Raw genomic sequence first — 19639 nt, forward strand, 5'->3', positions numbered from 1 at the left:
CACACAAGACACTCTCATGCACCTCACCTGCCTCTTTCCCTGCAGAATTTTAGCAGCAATATCAGCAGTGTTGGAGTGGGGATGGCCGACATTAATCCTCCACGTAGGGTCAAAGGGACCACAAACCCCTTTGGATGAGGGCAGACAGCTCAGTATTGTCTTCACTTCCACAGTGGCACCTGAAATACTGAAAAGGACACCTGAGAGCACCTACTATACTATCTGTCTGTAACCAAAACTTCCGTTTGGCAATGTTTTTATTTTCAAAGCACATGCAACGGCAAAAATTCTTAAAGGCAGTAAAATGACAGTAGATGACTTCATCTGTACCTGATACATGGCCATTTTGGAGCACAGCAGAGAACACTTTCTAGGTGAAAAAAGCTTCTTTTTTTACAAAAAAAATAAGGTATTTCTTACCTTTAAATCCCAGATCACTCATTCTAAACCCATGCTTTCTCTCCAGACCAGACCAACTGGGTGCGGAGATGTTGGTGCAACTCCATGACCTGCATTTTGCAGACACTCAGCGATGATTATAAAGCTCCTGTCTGGCCCTAAAACCCGTGAATGTTACACATTTTGGCCCAAGAAATGAAGATGACTGCTCTTCAAAACTGAACCACAGGCATCTCCTTGGGACCTTTAATCAAAATTGAGTTTGTCAGGACAGCACCCCGTACTTGCAGGCCATCCTGAAGCCTGGCTCTATAATGACTTTGGAGAAAACCACAACCCTCCAGCTTCAGCACCACTTTCTGCCTCTGAGAGCAAAATCTGTGGTTTTTGTGAGCCATCTGCTCTTTTCAGCCTCATTCCTCCCCCAGCTAAAGGTTGACCAATTCAAACATAGTTTCAGTGTGCTTTTTGCACAATAAACCCATATTTCACAAGCTGTCCTTGCTCCTGCAGTGATCAAGAAGAAAATTGTTGCTGTGAGAAATGCCACAAAACTATCAAATACCTTTGCAATTAACTTAACTGTACCAGAGTTTCAATCATAAGTGAATTGTTTAAAACAGATTTTGACCATTCAACTCTTTTTTTGTACAGTACGCACTTTATTGCAGAGAAGACTGGATGCATTTTTAAAACAAATTCAGGAGTTGCACAGTTTCCAGACATTTCTACGGAGTGCTGCCCACAGTAACTCGAGCACAACGGAGTCCGTCAGACAAACAGTAAGAGGGAACTCAATCCTGTCACCTGCAATCACTTGAGAGAGTCAGAAAATCTTGCAACCGATTATTTAAGAGCCACGTAAAACAGGTGGCTCTGCTCCTGCGAGCACCTCGCCAGCAGAACAGAGGTTAACTGTGTCACTCCTGATTTACACCAGTGTAACCGAGACCAGAAGTTGGGCTTGTATCATGAAAGCAGCCAGTGAAGATTTTATGTCCGCGTGATACACACGTGGTGGCAGATTTGTGACGTTTCCTGAAGGGCTTTATTCGGGATCAGATTAGAGACAGCGTCTCCCATTTCAGGTACTACTGTATCTTTGGATCGATGCACAACCGTGCTGCCCAGTCCCTCTCCACATGGGAAAGAAATCTTGGCATGAAAACGCATCAAGTCACAACAGGCACTAACTACCACAATAAACTATAACAGTGTCACTGTCTACCCTGGATGCTGCTGTGTTTGGAAGCATCCCAGCGGGTCACAGCCAGCCCCAGGTAGGCCGAGGGTTAGCCACAGCCCCGTAGTGGGATCGCAAGCGCATTAGACTGTGGCTAGAAATGTTCTTCAGCGTATCAGTTAACAAAGACAATGCATTTTCCTAGTGAGACCATCCACAATAATTGCTTTTGGGAGACACTGGCTGCAATTTGAACATTATAGCATTAGATAAAATGCTAAAATCCCCAACTATTTTTCTGTAAAATGTGTTTCCTCACCAATTACATACCCCAAGTGAGGCCTTCTCTCTGAGCCACCACGGTGTGATATTAAATACAGTTCAAACTCTTAATGCAAGTCCAGAGCTCGTCCGAGGACACGGAGACTGAACCGGCTGGCACAGGACACATCAGCATAGAAAAGCCTTAAAATTACCAGACTCTCAGATGTGGTTCTCACCTCCTACACCTTTTCAAAGCTTCACTGACATAAACAGTAATGGCAATTTTTACCAGCTGAAGATCTGACACACAGGGCTCAAACTCTAATGACGTAAAACCACACAGGAGTCAGAAATTCCCCGTGATGGATGTAGAGTAGAATGGCTCAGAGTGTGTTCAAGGTATATGCTACAGAAGAGCTGTTCGTGGGGGGGTTGTTTTGTGTTTAAATGCTGATGTGTAGTGTGCTGAAAGACAGTTTTCTTTACTCCTTTAGCATTGTGCCAGCTGTATGAAAGCTAAAAATCTACTGGGGTGAATGGGAGCCTTGGGAAAAGTAGCTGATTGAAAAAAGCCTCAGAAACCAAAGGCTTCTGTGTAGTATCAGAGCGGGGATGGCACGGATCGAGACAAGAAAAGTTCACCCAACCCACCATGTGCCTCAAAGCTTAATTTGGAAAGGATGCTTGGGGAGCAGGGGTGATAAATCATTCATCTGTCGCTTCCTGACGGCTTCGCCAAGGCTGCCAGTGCTGGCGGTTAGTAAGTGTGCGCATGTGACTTGCTAACTGAAAACCTATCCACAAGATGAGAGACCACGACTCACAGAGACTTTGGAAAGCCATCCCAAAGTGATGTGCTTCTGACATAGGCTAAAGTTTAATCTGTGATGAGTGAGTGAGCCTGAGCCCCATGAATGCTTTAAGCTCTCACGTCTATTCCCTTTCAGAAGAAAATAGAAAATTATCGCACAAAGTGGTCGCTAGGCACAAATGATTCTTCTTCAAACAGATCCCCACAGGTTTCCCCCTTGTAATTACTAAAATATACTACCTGATGTGTCATGAGGACGACAAGTAATTGACATTTAAGGCAATGTAATTTCCATAGCCCTCCCATGATTTCCACCGAGCAGATCGCCTTTGTCTTCCTTCTCTAGGAGTGATTTCTTGCACGTGAACATGACAAGCAGCAGCATTGGCAAATGCCACAGACTGCAGAAGAAGAGCTTCCTGGAGCTGCTGCGGTCTGCATCCCTGTAGAACCGAAAGCCGAGGTAGGAGATGTAGAGGTTAATAGGGAGCGAAATGACGGGGAAAGTCCACGTGGTGATGTCGAGAACAGGAGCCACCGTTGAGAGTCCGATTAAGGCCAAGCAGTGACGCAGAGCCACCCGCCTGCACAGCCCCGGGTGGGTGACGGACATCATACAGTATCCTCCTCGGGAGTAATCTTCCCGCAGACCCCAGCTCAGGGCGTTGAAGTGAGGGAACTGCCAGGAATAGAGGATTCCCCCTAACAGTAATGCACCTGCAGTGGGAAAGAGAGAAGGAGACATGCATTAGCGGGCCACTGCAAGAAGTGCTATGTAAAGACCTCTGCAGATTCGGGCTGTACGTGCAAAAGAGCAGCGCTGCGAACCTGTTACACCGCACTGTGCAGAAGACAAGGCGTGCTCTGTAAGATAAGGCATGCTCTGTTTTTAACGGCATTTACACAGGGTTGCGCACGGTGGTTCTTCTGTTTTTGGAGCACTTAATTTGAAAAGCATTTCAACAAGTCACTTCCTCCTAACAAACCATCGCTAATTGGTTTCTGCACCAATTCAGTCTCTACCTGAGGAAAGATTGATGGAACTGAAGCAAAGTTGGGCAAGAGTCTGTTTTCCTGGGAGCCTCTAGCTTCCAGTCCTGGGTTCCCGAGTTGCTGCATCCAGAGCAGAGTGTCACATTGAGCAGAAGCAGGGAGCCCTGCTCAATGACAGCAGAAAAGGAGGACGAGCTGCTTCCTCCTGAGAACTGGGAAAATACCAGCACCCTGGTAGCCTGGAGCATGGCTGAGCTTTCCGTTTGCCCATTGCACGAAGGGAGGGAATTGCTCACGGCACGGGAGCGCCTTGATCACGGACCTTGGGCTGGCGGCAGAACTGGCAGAAGCTGCTAATGAGGTGACGGAAGATGAAGAACTTTTTACTCCTTCAAACCAATTGTAGGAACTTCTAAGTAGTTTGATCAAGTAACTCTATTCACACCAATTAGCTGCTTTTACATTTAAAAAGGAGCTACAGAAGCACCACATTTTTCACAGCTATCCTCGGGACATGGTACGGGGCTTACTGAGGCAGAAGCAGCTTACATGCTGAATTCAGCGAGCTTCAAGGAGGCCCTCAGACCAAACTCCCTTCGCTAATTTTGTCTGAAGACACAAAAAACCCCCCAAGGCTGTTGCACATTATGAGCATTCCTGAATTTTCCTTTTGTTTCCCCAGCTCCCAAACACTCCGCTCAGGCATTAACATTTTCTTTGCATCTCCCTGCCTCCATGAGCTCATTCTCTATGGAAACTACTTCTCAGTTGGAGTTGTGAGTCTATCATTTTCTTAATGACTTGATAGAAACAGAAACAGCAACACTTATCTGTACACGGGTTAACGTATTTAAATTCTTCCCCAAAGGGTCACTTCTTCCCCAGCGACTGCTCGGGCTCTAACAAAGACCAAGTCACTGTCTCCTGTGAACTGCTTCATGGTTCACGTCTTCTCTCCATCTGTTCCGGCTGTATGTTCCTTGGGGCTGTGCATGTCTAGTTCTTGTCTTAAACAGCACACCTTACACTGGTGGTGTCATGCAAATAATAATAACCTAAGTTTGCAAAAGAGCCTTTTTTTTTGCCCTACCTTATCAACCAGTGAAGGACCAGCCCATTAGACTTCATGCAGGTTTCCAGTTGCTTATAAGATCCAGTAGTGGTATAAAAGATCCGTCTCACCGCTTTTTAAAATGAGTAACAGATATTCCTTTAGGTGAGTACATGCCTCTGAAAGTTGATTACATGAAGCATGGAGACAGACGCTCATATATTGGGCACGCAGCTTTCAAAACAACATTGCCTGCTACGAATTACAGGTGATTTCCTGGACTACGGCCCAAAACGCTTGCAGATCCTGCCATTCGATCCTGCTAAAGTCGACTTTCAGGGTGTGGATGCTTAGCACCTTCTCTACATTGGAACCTTTTAAGACGGTTGAAAATGGTGCACCCCAAAATTACCATTAATTTCAGAAAATCGTGGCAACAAAAGTAATTTTGGCCCTAACAAAATACGATTTGATTCAGTTCTGCTGAAACCTAAGGGAGTAGCTCTACTGAAATAAACTGAAATAAAACTTAATCAAGGAGCGGTACGCCCTGCACCAGGAGAAACAATGGGGAAAACGTTCTTGTAATATGTCATTCTTAAGCTTTTTCCTATTCTTGTAAAACACATTACCGGAGGCAAGATCCTGAATGTGATAAACCTAAGATAGGAATATTTTTCAAGTTTCACATCTGAAGTGCTTTAGAGACGTTAGCTTGTCATTTTTCAGAACTTAGGGAAAGGTAAGCTACAATTATCCATCAGCTGAGGAAACCGAAGTAGATGGAGCCGGGGCCAGGATTCAGAGGCAGAGGCCGTCCCTGCTTCCCACGGCGACGGACCAGCCGGCTTTTCATCTGGCATGTGCTGCATCCCTGTGTTGCGGCTGTAACGCGGGCTTTGCTTATTCAATTGTTCAAACGTTGTGTGCAGCCAAGCTCAAAACACACCCTAAACCTCAAACGCACAAAAACCTTTAACAGTTCTCTAACACCATTAAAAAAAAAAATAGTCAGCTGGAGAAACTTTTAAACACAAACAGACCAACTAAACTACTTGAGGCTGGATTCCCATTTACAAAGCTCTGGGTTTTACATGCAAGCCTTTGGAATTTAATTACTTTGATTACATTACAACCATTGAGATAATTGATATTTTACAGAGAAGCTGAACAGTAAAACAATTTAATAGCCCATTATGAGGATTTTAACTGACCCGATCTTTTTGTTAGTTTCCCATGTGCCTTGGACATCCCGTAATTTCCTCAGCCCAGGCTGAGATTGTCAGGTTGTCAGAGATTTTTAAGCGTCACGTAAGACTGATGACTTGCAAAGCACAGCACATGGTACAGTACAATTCAGCATCAAATGAGCCCACAGTAGGAATCCGGTCAAGCCCAGAGCAGACACTGTAATACTCATTAATTACTAGATGAATGTTGACTATGTCATAATTAGGTCAGCAGTCTTTTTAAGCAATATTACAGCGAGACTAACTCTGGAGACTAACCTGGTTCAAAATAGTGCGGAGTCTACTCTGCTGCTTCTGTGCAGTTCCCAACAGTTTGGGAACTCATTTTAATCAATGCAAATCTCCTTTTTCTCTACGGAGTTTATAATTAAGTGAAGACCAGACGAGGTCATTCACAACCATAACACGTGGAGCCGGCACAGAGTTTGCAAAAGCAAAGCCGGCCGTCGGAGCAGAGCCATCGCGCTTGCTTTGGCAGTGGGAGACAGCCAGCACCCAGCGACGCCGCAGCCCCCGGGCTCCTCGGCTCCTCCGCAGCACGTGGAAAACCTGAGCACAGGCAGACCGATAGAAATGCACATTGGATCTCTCAGCTTTTCCGCAGGTGTTTATGAATTGCAAGACCTGCAGTCAGGTCTTATCCATTACCTGGCTCATGGATATCCCAAACTCTTTGGCCTTTTTGGCCAGATTTTTAACAGCTGCAAGTTTAGCCCATTTATGACCACTTCCAAACTCTTCACTTCTCCATGTGTGAGAACCTGGGACAGCTGCGAGCGGACACTTAGAAATCCTGGTAACTTGGCATACGAGTCCTGTTTGATTTTGGAAGAAAAATGAAGTCTATTTAGGCAAACAGGACCCAGGTCTCCAGTATTCTTTCACTCTTGTGTGCAAAATAGGTATAGAATGTTTTCTTGTTGACTTCCTATTGTTTAAACACTTTGTACTAGCTTAAATCATCTCAAAAGTTACAGGATTGCAGAGAACCAGGTAGGTCCTATAGCATCCATGGGGTTAAAGATAAGTAACAGGTTTTACTGTTCATCATGAATTTTAAGGTTAAGCTATTATTTCTTTTCTTAAATTCTTTTAGAAGGATTTAAACAGTAATATATCTTCTTTTTAATAAACAAGAACAAGCTGAGATTTTTATTTTATTTTAGTATCTAAGATAAAGCCAAAATGTCAACTGGCATTGAAGAAGGTGGAAAATGGTTATTGCTTTCTGTAAATATATTTTTATCTAGTGACATATTGAAGCTTTATAAATTGCACTTTTCCTAAAACAAACAAGACACTAAATTCCACAGTCATTCAGAAACTGCTTGGCAAGACGTTTTAAGGTTCAATAAATTTGGGTAAGACTTGGAAATAATTGTGAGATGAGACTTCCAAAAGCGACTAGTGATTCTGGGCTTGCAAGCTGCAGTAGCTGACAGGCTAATTTTCCGAATTACAAGAGCAAGAAGCATCCCACTCTGAAGTTATGCTCTTCACAGTGTCAAGAAGGCCATGTGGTACCTCTAAACTTTGACTGAAATTCCACTTTTTATTCCTTTTAAAGCAATTTCTGATGACCTCATTTGCTCAACGGTCCAAATTTCAGGAGAGGGAGCAATGTCAGCGCCTGAGCCCGTTGAGTCCTTGGCCCCTCTGCTAAGAAGAGCACCTAAGAGCAGGAAACTGGAAGATGGTTTTTAGGGTGTAAGCCCTCGCAGGGTGTGAACCCTGACCATGGCTAACATGTGGAGAGGAGAGCAGAGCAATCAGGTAGCAACAGCTTCTTGTCCTGTCCATTCTGGGCTTGCGCCGGAATCAGTGACCCAGGGATGAAAAGCTCCGGACCCTAGTGCGAGTCCCCCAAACTTCTCATGTCCTGTAAAGGATACAGAGCCTGTTCAAGTCTATACACATCATCTACTCAAGAAAGAGTGGGCACATTCAGCTGCCGAGCTATCAGTGCCAACAGGCATCATGCCGGTAGCATCATTCTGAGCAAACTGTTTCATTCACATAAAGCAACCTGAGGACTGCAAACCTATTTTCTCATCCACTAAAGGGCAGAAGTAATGTTTGGATCCTGCTTGACTGTCTCGTGCTGAGGATGCCACCCTCTTAAGCAGTGATTTGAAATACGCCTCTTTCATGCTGGCAATACCTTTCATCATCAAAGAGCTTTATACATTGTGCAGTTGGCACATGGAGCAGTAGCGATGATTTCACCCGCAGCTGAATTATTTCAGCTGTCTGCCTTAAACAAGGCACACTAGTTTGGGATGATCCAATTGAAACTCTCCAAAAAATTTCTGAAGGCAAGTTCTTCCAGGGCAGAAAAGGACTTGAGCTACAAGAGGGCACAGGCTGGAGCACAGCGTGTGTTGGTGGGAGCACCAGCCCCTGGAGCAGAGCCAGCTGGAGTCCAACCAGCCCGGGCAGGCAGATGAACATGGGCCTGTCTGCACAAGTTGAGGCAAACATGTCCAAGGTTATCTACAGAGACTGCTGTTTCAACATCGTGTTCCTGAAAACACACTGGAGATGAACAACTTATTCTTTCTTCTTATGCTTCTCATTGTTCTTTAGACAACACACAGTGCCTTCCCTCTACATAGTGTTCTGCAAACCTCTCATATCACTTTCAAGCTCTAGACAGGACAAACACCTATTTACTTAATCAATAAAACAAAAAAAAAAGGAAGGGGAAGCTGATCTGTAGCATCAATTCAAGAACGGAGTCGCTCCTTCTGTCTTTGCTTTGGTGCTGCATATGTATGACTGGGAAGTGGCCAACCAGGCATTAAAATAAACATGGAATGGTTAAAATATCAGCTCCAAAACAGATGTTGAAATCTTACTGCATTTCCCAAAGCTGGTGTTTACTGCCTTGGCAACCTAAGAATGCTGTTTTGCTTAAAGCACAATTTTAGTAATTCTTCTGCCTTGAATAATGTGAAGGAATTTTAAAATTATTTCCAGACCTTGGTAGCTCCCCGACTTATTAGAGGAAAGCACCGGCCTTTTGTCTCTAGGAAACTGGTATGAGTTTGGCTGCTGTCAGGAGGGGAAGGCTTTGGTAGTCTAAGCTCAGCCTTTTAATGGATCGTAGTCAGGAAACAACCACACACCGTTTTACTTGATAGCACACAACTGGCTCTCCTCCCTTAAAAGATGTTGAACAAATTACTCCTCTTTAATCCAGACAAGGTAGATTAGAGCTCAGAGACTTGACTTGGTCCAGCTGTATCCACCTGCTTGTGAGCAACCGTGCTGTCTCAGACTGCATTTTTCACCTTTTCTACAGGAATTTTAACATAACCAGTCCAAAACTTCTCACTGTGGTCCTGCATGATTTTTACATGATGTTACGCTCGCAGGAAATGTCCTGGATACATCCCCAAAGCTTTTACTTTCTATCTTTTCTTTTGTGCTCATTCACAACAACTTTAACACGGTAGTTCTCCCTGGAGATTTCTAACTATGCAGCAATTATGGGGGTAAAGAAAGATTTTGAAGTCTCGTCAAAGCCCTGTTGCCCATTGCAGATTCAATGTAATATTAAACACCCAAAGGATTATTTGGGGGAGTTGGTACAAACGTTCAGAGTGGTTTGGAGTCATCTCCATAACACAGCTGTAGTGTCCTGACACGTAAGGATCGGTTTATTAAGCTGGAGGTGGCATTTTCCGTTTGTGAAGGAGAGTTGGAAGGTGCAATAATGACTGCCTTTCCTTCAGCTTGTTCTGGTGATGGAAAATGACTATTAGAGTAAATCAATTGGCCTCCGATTACAAGTGTTCAAGATACTGCCCTGATACAATCACTCCTGAGGAAAAATGTTACCTACTGTTTAATTTTTCCCATTGTCTTTGAAAGTAGAAAAGGGATTAGCTCTACAAAATCTACATCTTCATTTGTGATTATGAAGCCTTCTCAAACACAAAGACATTTGGGAATTATCTAGTCACAAACCTTAACCAAACTGATGCAATTCGCCTCTATTTTACCACTGCGGCATTTCCTATATTCGCACCACAGACAGACAACAACTGGCACTTCTGCTTCCACTGGAAAACAAAAGCAGATGCTGCTGCTTGTGTCAGATGCCACGTGAGCGGCTAAGCAGCCTTGAGAAGGAGAAAAGGAAAAGTATCGCTTCTAAAGCTTTGCACAAGGTCTCTGGGCTGCAAACAATGGTCCCGGCTGTCAGTGCGGGCACGCACAGCCCCGCGCGCGGCCCTAATTGTGCGCCTTCAAGGTTACACGGTCATGTAAACGAAGGGCGAGGAGGAAAACACTGGAAAACTCAAAAGCTTCATGGTCATGGGTTTCAATAGCTGTTTCTTTTGAAGGATGGCACAAAAGGCTTGTGGAACAGGAGCGTCTCGGGGCTGCGATAGACTTCTCTGCTGAGCACATAAAGGGAAGGGGATGTTGGCCGTGTGTATGGCTTGTCTGCAAAACAAAAGGACGATCCTCGGTGTCCACCACGAATGGGAAATGAAGTTGGCAGTGGGGTTTTTCACCTCGAGAGAGTGTTCCTGGCCACCGCCTTTAACAGGAGGAAACCAGATGTCCTCAGGTACGCTCACCATGCGGAGAAAAGCTGTATGCATATAGATACACACAGGCATGCACACTTTTTGTATGACACGCAACAGGTTATTACAGCCAAAAGCCTCAGAGGGAAACACCTTTCATTATACAGGCAAGGTTGAGAAAAACAACGCCATACGTAATTCATCTTAGCTAACCCCAGCAACAGATGCCATAAAAAAAAAGCAAGCCTGTTGGGTAAGATGAAAATACGGTCTTTGCACAGACCATTCGTTATGTGCAAATATGCTTAGGAAGTATTTGCCAAAGAACCAGACTCAGCAGAGGATTGCAAACCTGCAGAGCCACGCAGGGGCTCCTCATCAACTGCCTCTTCCAGGCCCCCTCCGGGGCTCCCACGTAGCCCAAGGCTGGGAGTCCCTCCTACGGACCCCCCTGTCGTGCTTCTCCTGCAGGTGTTGTCTCACACACCCAGGGCACCGGTGTTTCTCCTGCGGGTGTTGTGTCACACACCCAGGGCACCAGTGTTTCTCCTGTGGGTGCTTGTGTCACACACCCAGGGCACCGGTGTTTCTCCTGCGGGTGTTGTGTCACACACCCAGGGGCGCGGGGGCTGCTGCACAGCCCCATCTCCCCTCCAGGTGCCAACAGCCACGCGTGGGGCAGAGAACTGGGTAAGGGCACGTTGCCTGTGAATTCGTGGGGGCAGTCCCGCGCGGGGGCTGCTGCACAGCCCCATCTCCTCCAGGTGCCCCAACAGCCACGCGTGGGGCAGAGAACTGGGTAAGGGCACGTTGCCTGTGAATTCGTGGGGTCAGTCCCCCAGGTGCCCCAGCGGTGGAACTGCCATTTCTTTTGTCTCTTGTGAAGATGGAAAGGGGGAAAAAAAATAGCCCACTGGCTTTTGTCCTAAATTCAGACCAGCTGCTTACTAGTATTGTCCCTCTGTCTCGGTTTTTACAGTTTTTACCCCCACAAAGCACACCCCTGGGCCCCCAGCTTCCAATTCTCATATGTCAGTGACATGAATATCTCTGTTTCCTCTGGAACAGACCACAAATTCTGCTGTCTTTCATTTGAGAAGTGAAACCCCGAAAAGCTGAGTTTATAGCCGGAGTCTCCTCTGGTCCTGCGGCAGGACGACGGAGCTGCCCTGCTCCCGCGGGCGGCTAGCTCCCTGACCTGCTCGCACATCAAGGGGCTTTGAAAGCTCAAAGTGCTTAACTGGAAGAGATGCAAAGATCTCCAAGCTTATTTGGCATGCAATTAAGCTGTTGATTTGCTCTCCTTCCTCCTGGCACGCAAGTGCTGCACCGGGGAAGGTATGAGAGACTCCAGCCATTGACAGGTTGGGCGCAGCCCCCCCCTCTCCCCTATTCTCTTTTTTTTGTTACTGAAACCATCCATCTGCCAAATGTCACTAGCTGATAAGAACTGCCCGTTTTTAAATCCCCATTTGTAAATAGATGTTGGCTGACATAATTAATGTCTACCATACAACACAATTTGAATTACAAAGTAAAGGCAATTTAAAAATCAGCCTGCGCATGATTACAATTGATACTCAGCCTATAAATTCCATAGCCCCAGGAATTATTTAAATTTCGGAAAATGAATGAAAATCAGTACAAGATGTCTTTCAGGAAAGCGAGACCAGAAGTGGAGCATCTGAGATAAACTAAATAGTCTCTTGAGATAAACATTCTTTGGTGCAGTAATACCTATGGCTCCAGGCCACCATGGGTCTGTAATGTCTGCTGTACTGTCAGGGCTGTTATCTGCTATGCCACTGCCACCTACTCAGAATAAATCCCCTTAACTGATAAGCACATTATGTTGAGGACCCCTGCTTGTCACTTCCATCTAACTGGGTGGTTTATACGAACGCCGTGGCACTGAATTGCTCCGCTCTAAGACACCGATACTGCTCGCCGGCTGGGATCGAGCCTTCAGTGCATAAGCCCAGGAAGGTCAGTGGAAGAAGGGCAAAATGTATAAGGCAAAATACGGGCTATGGCACTTGGAAATGTTTACCCCAGATTCAGTTTTTCTGCTAACTAGAAATAACAAGTTTAAATGGACAGCAAACATTTTTAACAAGCAAGCTGCAGCATTAGTCTGGGGAGAAAGACCAGCAACACAAGAGTAATTTAAAGCATGTATACGTTGTGCCTCTTGCATGCCAAAATAAATAGCTCTGTTACTTCCTAAAGACGTCTGTACACAGGCTCAACAGCAGCGTGGCACAGCCAGGAGCTCCTGCATGTGGATCCTGCACAGGAGGAGGATCCAGCACAGAACAGGACACTCTGCCGCGCTTTGCCTCTTTTTCCTGTCCTTATGCTATCACTTAAGGCTTTAAGTGAATTTCATTATTTTTCCTGCTAGTCCTTCCTTCGTAAAACCAGGAGAAATAATTTGAGGGCGTCTAGATTTACTAGAAAAACAAATCTCTTTGGAAGTAAATAGTACCACAAAGGAGCAATGAAATCTGCTTTCAAGGAAGCAAACGTGTTACTGCAAATCACAGGCTGGCAGTTAAGTTCTGCATAAATACACCAGATATGTGGTAGTGAGATGCACGTGATAAATTACATTTATCACGCACCTTTGACCATCTCACCTGCGCTCGGCTCCCCCAGCGAGGAAATGTTAACATTCCCGATCTTTCATCAGTTTCAAACAGCTGCCATTAAAAAAAAACACAAAACCCCCCAAACCCACAACAAAGAATTCCACATCTTCCCAGAGATAACCTTATCTTTCGCTTTTGAAATGTGAGGTTTTCCCTAAATTACGCTGGCACAAAATCTAGGGTTGGGGGCAGGATGTTCAATCAGGCTTAAGAGCATATAATTAAAGTTACCTATCGGGGCAGAAATGGAAGCAAGCATCACTGGGACTCACCGTAAGATCTGCAAAAGATGTGTAGTGTAAGAAGTACGAGCAAGCATTTGCATCGCTGGAAATACAAGGGTCCCAGATTTTTATCTGCACATGTGCAGTATTTGTTTCTCGTGCAAGAAACTGTCAAGGTATTAATCTTTGAAATAAGAAAGTTATAAACAAAATGAGGACAAATTAAAACAAGGCTGCTCCAATCTGAGACACTTTGTTATTGTCTCTAGAATCGGAAACTAGGAATCATCTCCAACTCTCTCGAACGACCAAGAGCATCTCGCAGCGCTAGCTATGAACCACGCCAGTGATGGTACCGAACTCCTGACGTTACAGAAGAGTGCAGACACGGCTGTCCTAGGGTACCACACAGTACGGTGTCACACTTGGTTACCCCCCTCAAATGGTGATGAAAGGTCTACACTTAAATATTGTTCTCCCTACAACATGTACAATGATGTGGCTGCTGTGAGAAGATTACAAGGAGAGAAAATTCACAGGAAAATGTAAACTCAAAAAACCACCAGTTAAGCGGTGAGAACCTTTCTTCTCCTTAGTTTTCTAACTCCCTTCCTTCACATTCCTCTTTGTTACTGAGTGGAATGATCTTTTTTTTTAATTTTAAAACGAGGCGCAAATGCATTTTCACACCTCTACCTAAAACTAGGTTACGTCTCCAAGCTAATTACACATTATTAATGAGTTCAACAACTGTGGGTAGGCTGGTTAGAGAAGGGATGCAGGTCTGCACGTCATGTATGTATGCACGCAGATGCACGCTCAGTACTCCACGTGGGTTTGATGTGGCCAGATGCTGAACTCTCTTCCCCTTTGCAACAGCAGAATGCTTAACACTGAAAATCGTAGTTTACAATACAGTCCTTTTCTTCTATTTCTCTCTCTTCTTTTTAAAGGTTTGGGGTTTTTTTTAAATACTGAAATGCATTAAAATATTTCATTCAGGTCACCATTTTCAGGACTCTTCCCAGGTGCGCTTCATTGCAAAGACCAGTATCAGCTCAATAACATTTCTTTCTCTATTAAACAAGCTGCCTGGCCTCACTGACACAGACTGAGAGGTGACTGTAGAAAGTTTTAGCTACCCAGAACAAACAATACAACATCAGGTTATGCACCAGTGCAGATCATCATGTTCTGGCAAAGTCTGCTCAGAAGGTTTTAAGTTATCATCTTCCACTGATGGCATCATTGCCAGAGATTATCTCCTCCACAGCAGAGCTGGCAGAGGGACTTGTAACCACACCTCAGTTGCAAATTAGAGAGGAAGAGCTTACTTGGGACAAAGATGGTGCGCTCTGCTGCCTGCTGTACAGGAACAGCTTAGCTCTTTGCGAAATAGGTCTCAAAGAGCAAGTTGTAACTTGACAAATTAAAGATAATGAAAATCAGTGCCAGTTTACTTTAACGTGCTGGACTTTAACTGCAGCAGTTCAGCTGCCATTTTAAAACCAGGGGCGAAAATTTGAACTGTGACAGCCTCTACGGCAAGGGCTTTTGGTGAGCCAGAGCTCTTCACTCCAGCTCCTCCGGGCTGGACTCTGCAGGTGAAGCATGGGCACATGAGAGTCATCTTCTAGCATCAACTCTGCAAAGAAATGCCAAAACCAATGCAGAAATCTCTAAACAATGTAAGATCCAAGGTCTAAGCAACTGCAGCCAGGATGATACGGTCCTTAAAAATATACATTTTGTGGTTTTAATTCATTCTCTTCTCTTTAGAAGTACAGAGCTTTCAGTGATGTCTGTTATGCACTCCTTAACATAAGACACTATACATATACATATCGTTTATAGGTCTAAATATAAAAAAAACTTTCAGAGAAGTAAATGTTTGTATAGAAGTAGCACACACGATTGAAAAAAAAAACCACAAAACCCTTCATCCTAGCTCTGGATTAGATCTGTATCAGACCATGCGTACACAAAGCCAGTTCAGACTGATTTTTATAGGAAGTGCGTAGCATAAATGAAGAATGGCGTGCTATGGATTTTGCACAGATTCTGATAATTTCTGGTTAAAAGCCTTGTTGTTGAAAGTATTATTCAAGTCTTAAATATGCCACACTGTGAGATGAGTGTGCGCTAAAAAAATTCTTAACAGACCTGTTAATTGAACTTCATGAGTTTCTTCAGAATATAACTATGTGGAGCCACTTTGATTCTTAAGTTTCTAGCTGGCAGGAAAAACAAGCCCTAATTGTGTCAGAGTTTAGCTGCTGAAGAGATCAGTGTTTTATGAGGGATGTAAAAATGGTTCACAGTTACTAAAATAGAAATCTTTGTTTGGTTTTCAAGGAGAGGGGGAAGGAACATTTATAACTTAGAGTTTAGAAGTGGGCAATTAAGAAATACACCAATAAATTAATCTTCCTAGGATATTTTCTGGCTTGTGGAAGGACAGTAATAAACACATCTGGGAATTTTCCAGATGAAAGCTCCTGACTTGTGAGTTGGATCTTACTGAGTATGGTTTTAATCCTGAAATTATATAACGTTTTCTTCCATGTGAACCCCAAAGACACTATTTTCCTTCTAGATTTTTTTTTTAAGATGGCCTAAACACATATTCAGTGGGACACGGTCTTTTATCAGCTCATGTTTGCCCCTGAAATGCCCCCGTAAGGAGAATGATACAATCGTGTCTACTTCTTCAGTCCTTATGGTACCGCGCTGTAATAGACTTTGGCATCACAAACAGCAGAATATATCTGCTTCCAAAGCAGTATCAGGGCAACAAGCATAGGGAACGAGGTTTACTACCTTTTGGGTGGGTCTTTTTAGCTATCCGAAAGGCAACGCTGACAACTGCTCACCCAGATGCAAGGGTTTTATACTCACCAGCATCAAGACTACCAGTAGCCGCAGTCCAGCCCATGACGGGGGGAATGGCACCGACGACAGCTCCCACCCACGTGTTGGCAATGCTCATTCTCTTCATGGGTGTGTAACAACACGTGTACAAGAAAATGTTGAAGGCTCCCAGGGCCCCGGTGAGAGGGTTTACTCCCAGCGTCAGTAGGGCGATTCCCGGGACTCCGCAGGAGGCAGCAAAACAGACAGCGAGCAGGGGGCTGCGGGCAGAGAGCAGGAGACACACACTGAGCAAGAGAATGGCTGCTGCCCCTCTCCTTTTGCCTCCTCCCAAAAATTACGATTGGATTTTTGTTACTTTTTTTACTCGCCCAGCCTAAATTTTCCCATTTGACTCCCCATCCTAAGGCAAGCCTTTTTAAAAAGTTAAGACAATCTTGCTGCAGGTTTGCAATGACAGGCGATTCTTATTCTTGTGATCACTGCGTTCACCAAATAAATTCAACCTATGCAGGTAAATAGCCCTCACAGAGAACTGGTGCTTCCAGCAGATCTTTCTCTTTCATTTTAATCTTCGTAAACTTTGACCTCTGGAAAAAGCACTCAGGGCTTAGAGTGAATGAGAATGGTTGTAGCTTGTCAGATTTTTAATTGATTGCAATTATCCAAGGGATCCTTTGACTGAAATGCAACAGGGTTAGACACAAAATTAGGAAGCATTTACGAGAAAAAGAGTACATTCAATCATTTTGAAATTATGTCAACAGGAATAAAGTATTTTTTGGCTTTACTGAAAAAAGGCTGAATTTTCTACATTCCCATTTAGCTCAGGCACTGTGCTAAGCAGGGGTAGCGCACCAAAGCAATTCTGGCAACAGAGCCAAAATTAAAACTTATTATCTTCTAAGTGTGACTGGAATTAACTGAAGATACTTTAGGTTTGGCTGAAAGCAGCAAACAACAAAGCAGCAAATTATTTCTTTTGTTTTCTACTGCACATCAGCTAAGAGCTCAGGGGAGGTTGGAAATTCCTGTTAAAACCTGTAAGAAAGTGGCTGAAGCTATGTAAACTTCTCCTAATAAGTTCCACAATAAACATCCAAATACGACGAACAAGGATTTTTTGTTTGGCTACCAAAACCACACTTCGCAGGCAGCACCATGATGCAACCCTAAGGAAGCTTTATTTGTGTTCCCTTGCATCAGATCAACGTTTGCTGCTGGTGGAGATCTCTTTACACGTGCTTGTTCGTGGGTGTTTGGTATGATGGAAAGAGAGAACTAAATGCCAGTAGGAAATAATGTGCTGTGGGAGACCTCTGGAAGGGGGGAAAATGCCATTAACTGAGTTGCATTTAATACCCCATGTGGCTAAATACACACTTCTAGACATCCATATAAGAGCAGAAAATATGTGTGCTTGCAACAAATGTCTCTACATGAAGTTTAGCTTTACATGTTTTGTGTAATTGAAAACTATGCAGCCTTTGTATTCTATGATCACTCTGCCCTCTGGCCAAATCCTTAACCCTAAAATACGTGTTGCAAGCACTGCTCCAACCCTCATAAGAAAAATTTGCTGTTGGGGATGAATTTTATGAGAGTTTTATCAGCAAAAAATCCTACCATACAAATTTTGATTTTTAAGACCTTTGTTGGACCAATATGGTATGGAGATCCTAAATAACGGGAAGAACTAAAATGAGCAAATCTCACACTAAAGATCTGCCTTCAATTTAAATTAAATTGACTAAGTCATTTTATCCAGCTTTTCAAAACCATCAACAGATTTTAGGTTACGGAGCGTGCACAGAGCACATTTTACACTCCGGCATTACCAGTCTTGGTGTTACTAATATATCAGGAACAGAGGCAGGGTACATCATTGCCATCCATTGACAATGAGATGTATAAAATTTGAGACTGTTTTCAGGAGCCGTACTGTGACAGGAGCCATACGGTGCTGTGCCCCCTGGTTTTCCAGCTAGCAGTGCTCTTTTGCAGGAAGGCAGCAAAACACAATCTGTACCGTAAACTGTCTCAACGCCGACTACAAATGCCATACTTCATAGATGTTGCCCCTCTGTAGGGAAAGCCTGACCGGGTTTGGTTAAACAAATCTATCTTGACTGATTCCTGAATAAAATACAGTCAGACGGTAAACACCAGATTTACACAATACACACTCTTGAGGCGACAAAAGACCAGCATGACCCTACGAGGCTGGGCTACCCACGTTCGCTCCCGCAGGGCTCACAGACATAAATGAGGACACAGTTTGACCTAATGCAACGAGCATTTTTCTCACTAATCAAGAGTGAAGACTCATCTACACGTCTCCAATTCAAATGAACGCTACACACCATGAGTTGGTCACGGAGCGGCAGACACCAGCCCTTCATGTCTCTTACGGGAAGAGAAGGCAAAGGCTCGGGGTGCAAAGCCCTCCCTCCATGATTGAACCCAGCATCGCATCTCTCCCACGTTGCTTCCTTGCAGCAGCGATAGCCCTGCGGTGCCAGCCCTGATACCAGCTGTGTGCTGCCTTCACGTCCAACTGATGGATCGGAAAAGCACCTTTATAAAATGAGGCTTTATCAAAAGGGGGGGGTGAAGTTACGTGACTGAGACCTTCAGAAAAGTTGTTCTGTTCCTGGTGGATGAAAACACAGTTTTGTTTCTCAGTTTCTTCCTTTTTGCGTCTTTAAAAGCAAGTTCCTGGAGGCAGTTTGATTAGTGTCTGTAATAGTCCTAACGATCTCAGGGGAGGGCATCAAGTCAATGATGGCTGTTCTTCATAAGCAGTTGAACGATATTACTTTTAGGCATCCTGAAAGTATCACATTTTCTACTTCTCTCCAGTGTTTCCTTAACAATCAAGGAACTGTAAAATTCTTCTAGAAGAGTAGCTGTCTGACTTACAAGTGCCTGCCCCTAAAACTCCAACTGAGATCAGAAACTCAAACTGTGATCTGATGATTCAGCTTTGTTATTTCTGCTCCTTAAAATACTATTTGGTGTTACAAAGACACTGCAATAAGAAATTAGGACCTTGCTTTCTTGGTGAGACATGAGGTAGAGGAGAAGTCAACTCATTCTCATGTAAATATGTCATGTTTATAAGGTCTAGGAGAAGTATAAGCAACTCCTCATTGGGAAAGAGAATATTTGAGGAAAAGGTAGAGCGATATCAGTCACTGGTGCAGTTTTTTCTGCTTCAGTGACTCTCAGGATCTTAAGAAGAAAAGGCTGGCCCTAGGTTTAAATCATGGCAGTTTAAGGGGTATTCTGATTTCTACTAGTTTATGGTCTTCTAGGGACCATTATGCATCTCCATGCTCACATTAGGTCCATCAAAACTCAGGCATGTGGTGTGAGGCTCATTGATTTGATGCACACTC

The 19639-nt window shown here is 44.2% G+C and overlaps 1 protein-coding gene across 1 annotated transcript in view; it reads right to left on the reverse strand.

Annotated features, from left to right (window-relative positions):
- Positions 1–1046: 1046 nt before the first annotated feature.
- Positions 1047–19639, reverse strand: part of LOC103904591 (protoheme IX farnesyltransferase, mitochondrial) — a 107007-nt gene continuing 88414 nt past the window's right edge. The window contains exons 6-7 of the mRNA XM_009286121.1: positions 16266–16498; positions 1047–3374 (exon numbers count right to left, since the gene is read on the reverse strand). Of these exons, the coding sequence (XP_009284396.1) occupies positions 2932–3374; positions 16266–16498 (676 nt within the window). The 3' untranslated portion in view covers positions 1047–2931. The remainder of the gene's footprint in view (positions 3375–16265; positions 16499–19639) is intronic.

Source organism: Aptenodytes forsteri, unplaced genomic scaffold, assembly GCF_000699145.1.
Source record: "Aptenodytes forsteri isolate BGI_AS27 unplaced genomic scaffold, ASM69914v1 Scaffold186, whole genome shotgun sequence".
NCBI classification, from domain to species: domain Eukaryota; kingdom Metazoa; phylum Chordata; class Aves; order Sphenisciformes; family Spheniscidae; genus Aptenodytes; species Aptenodytes forsteri.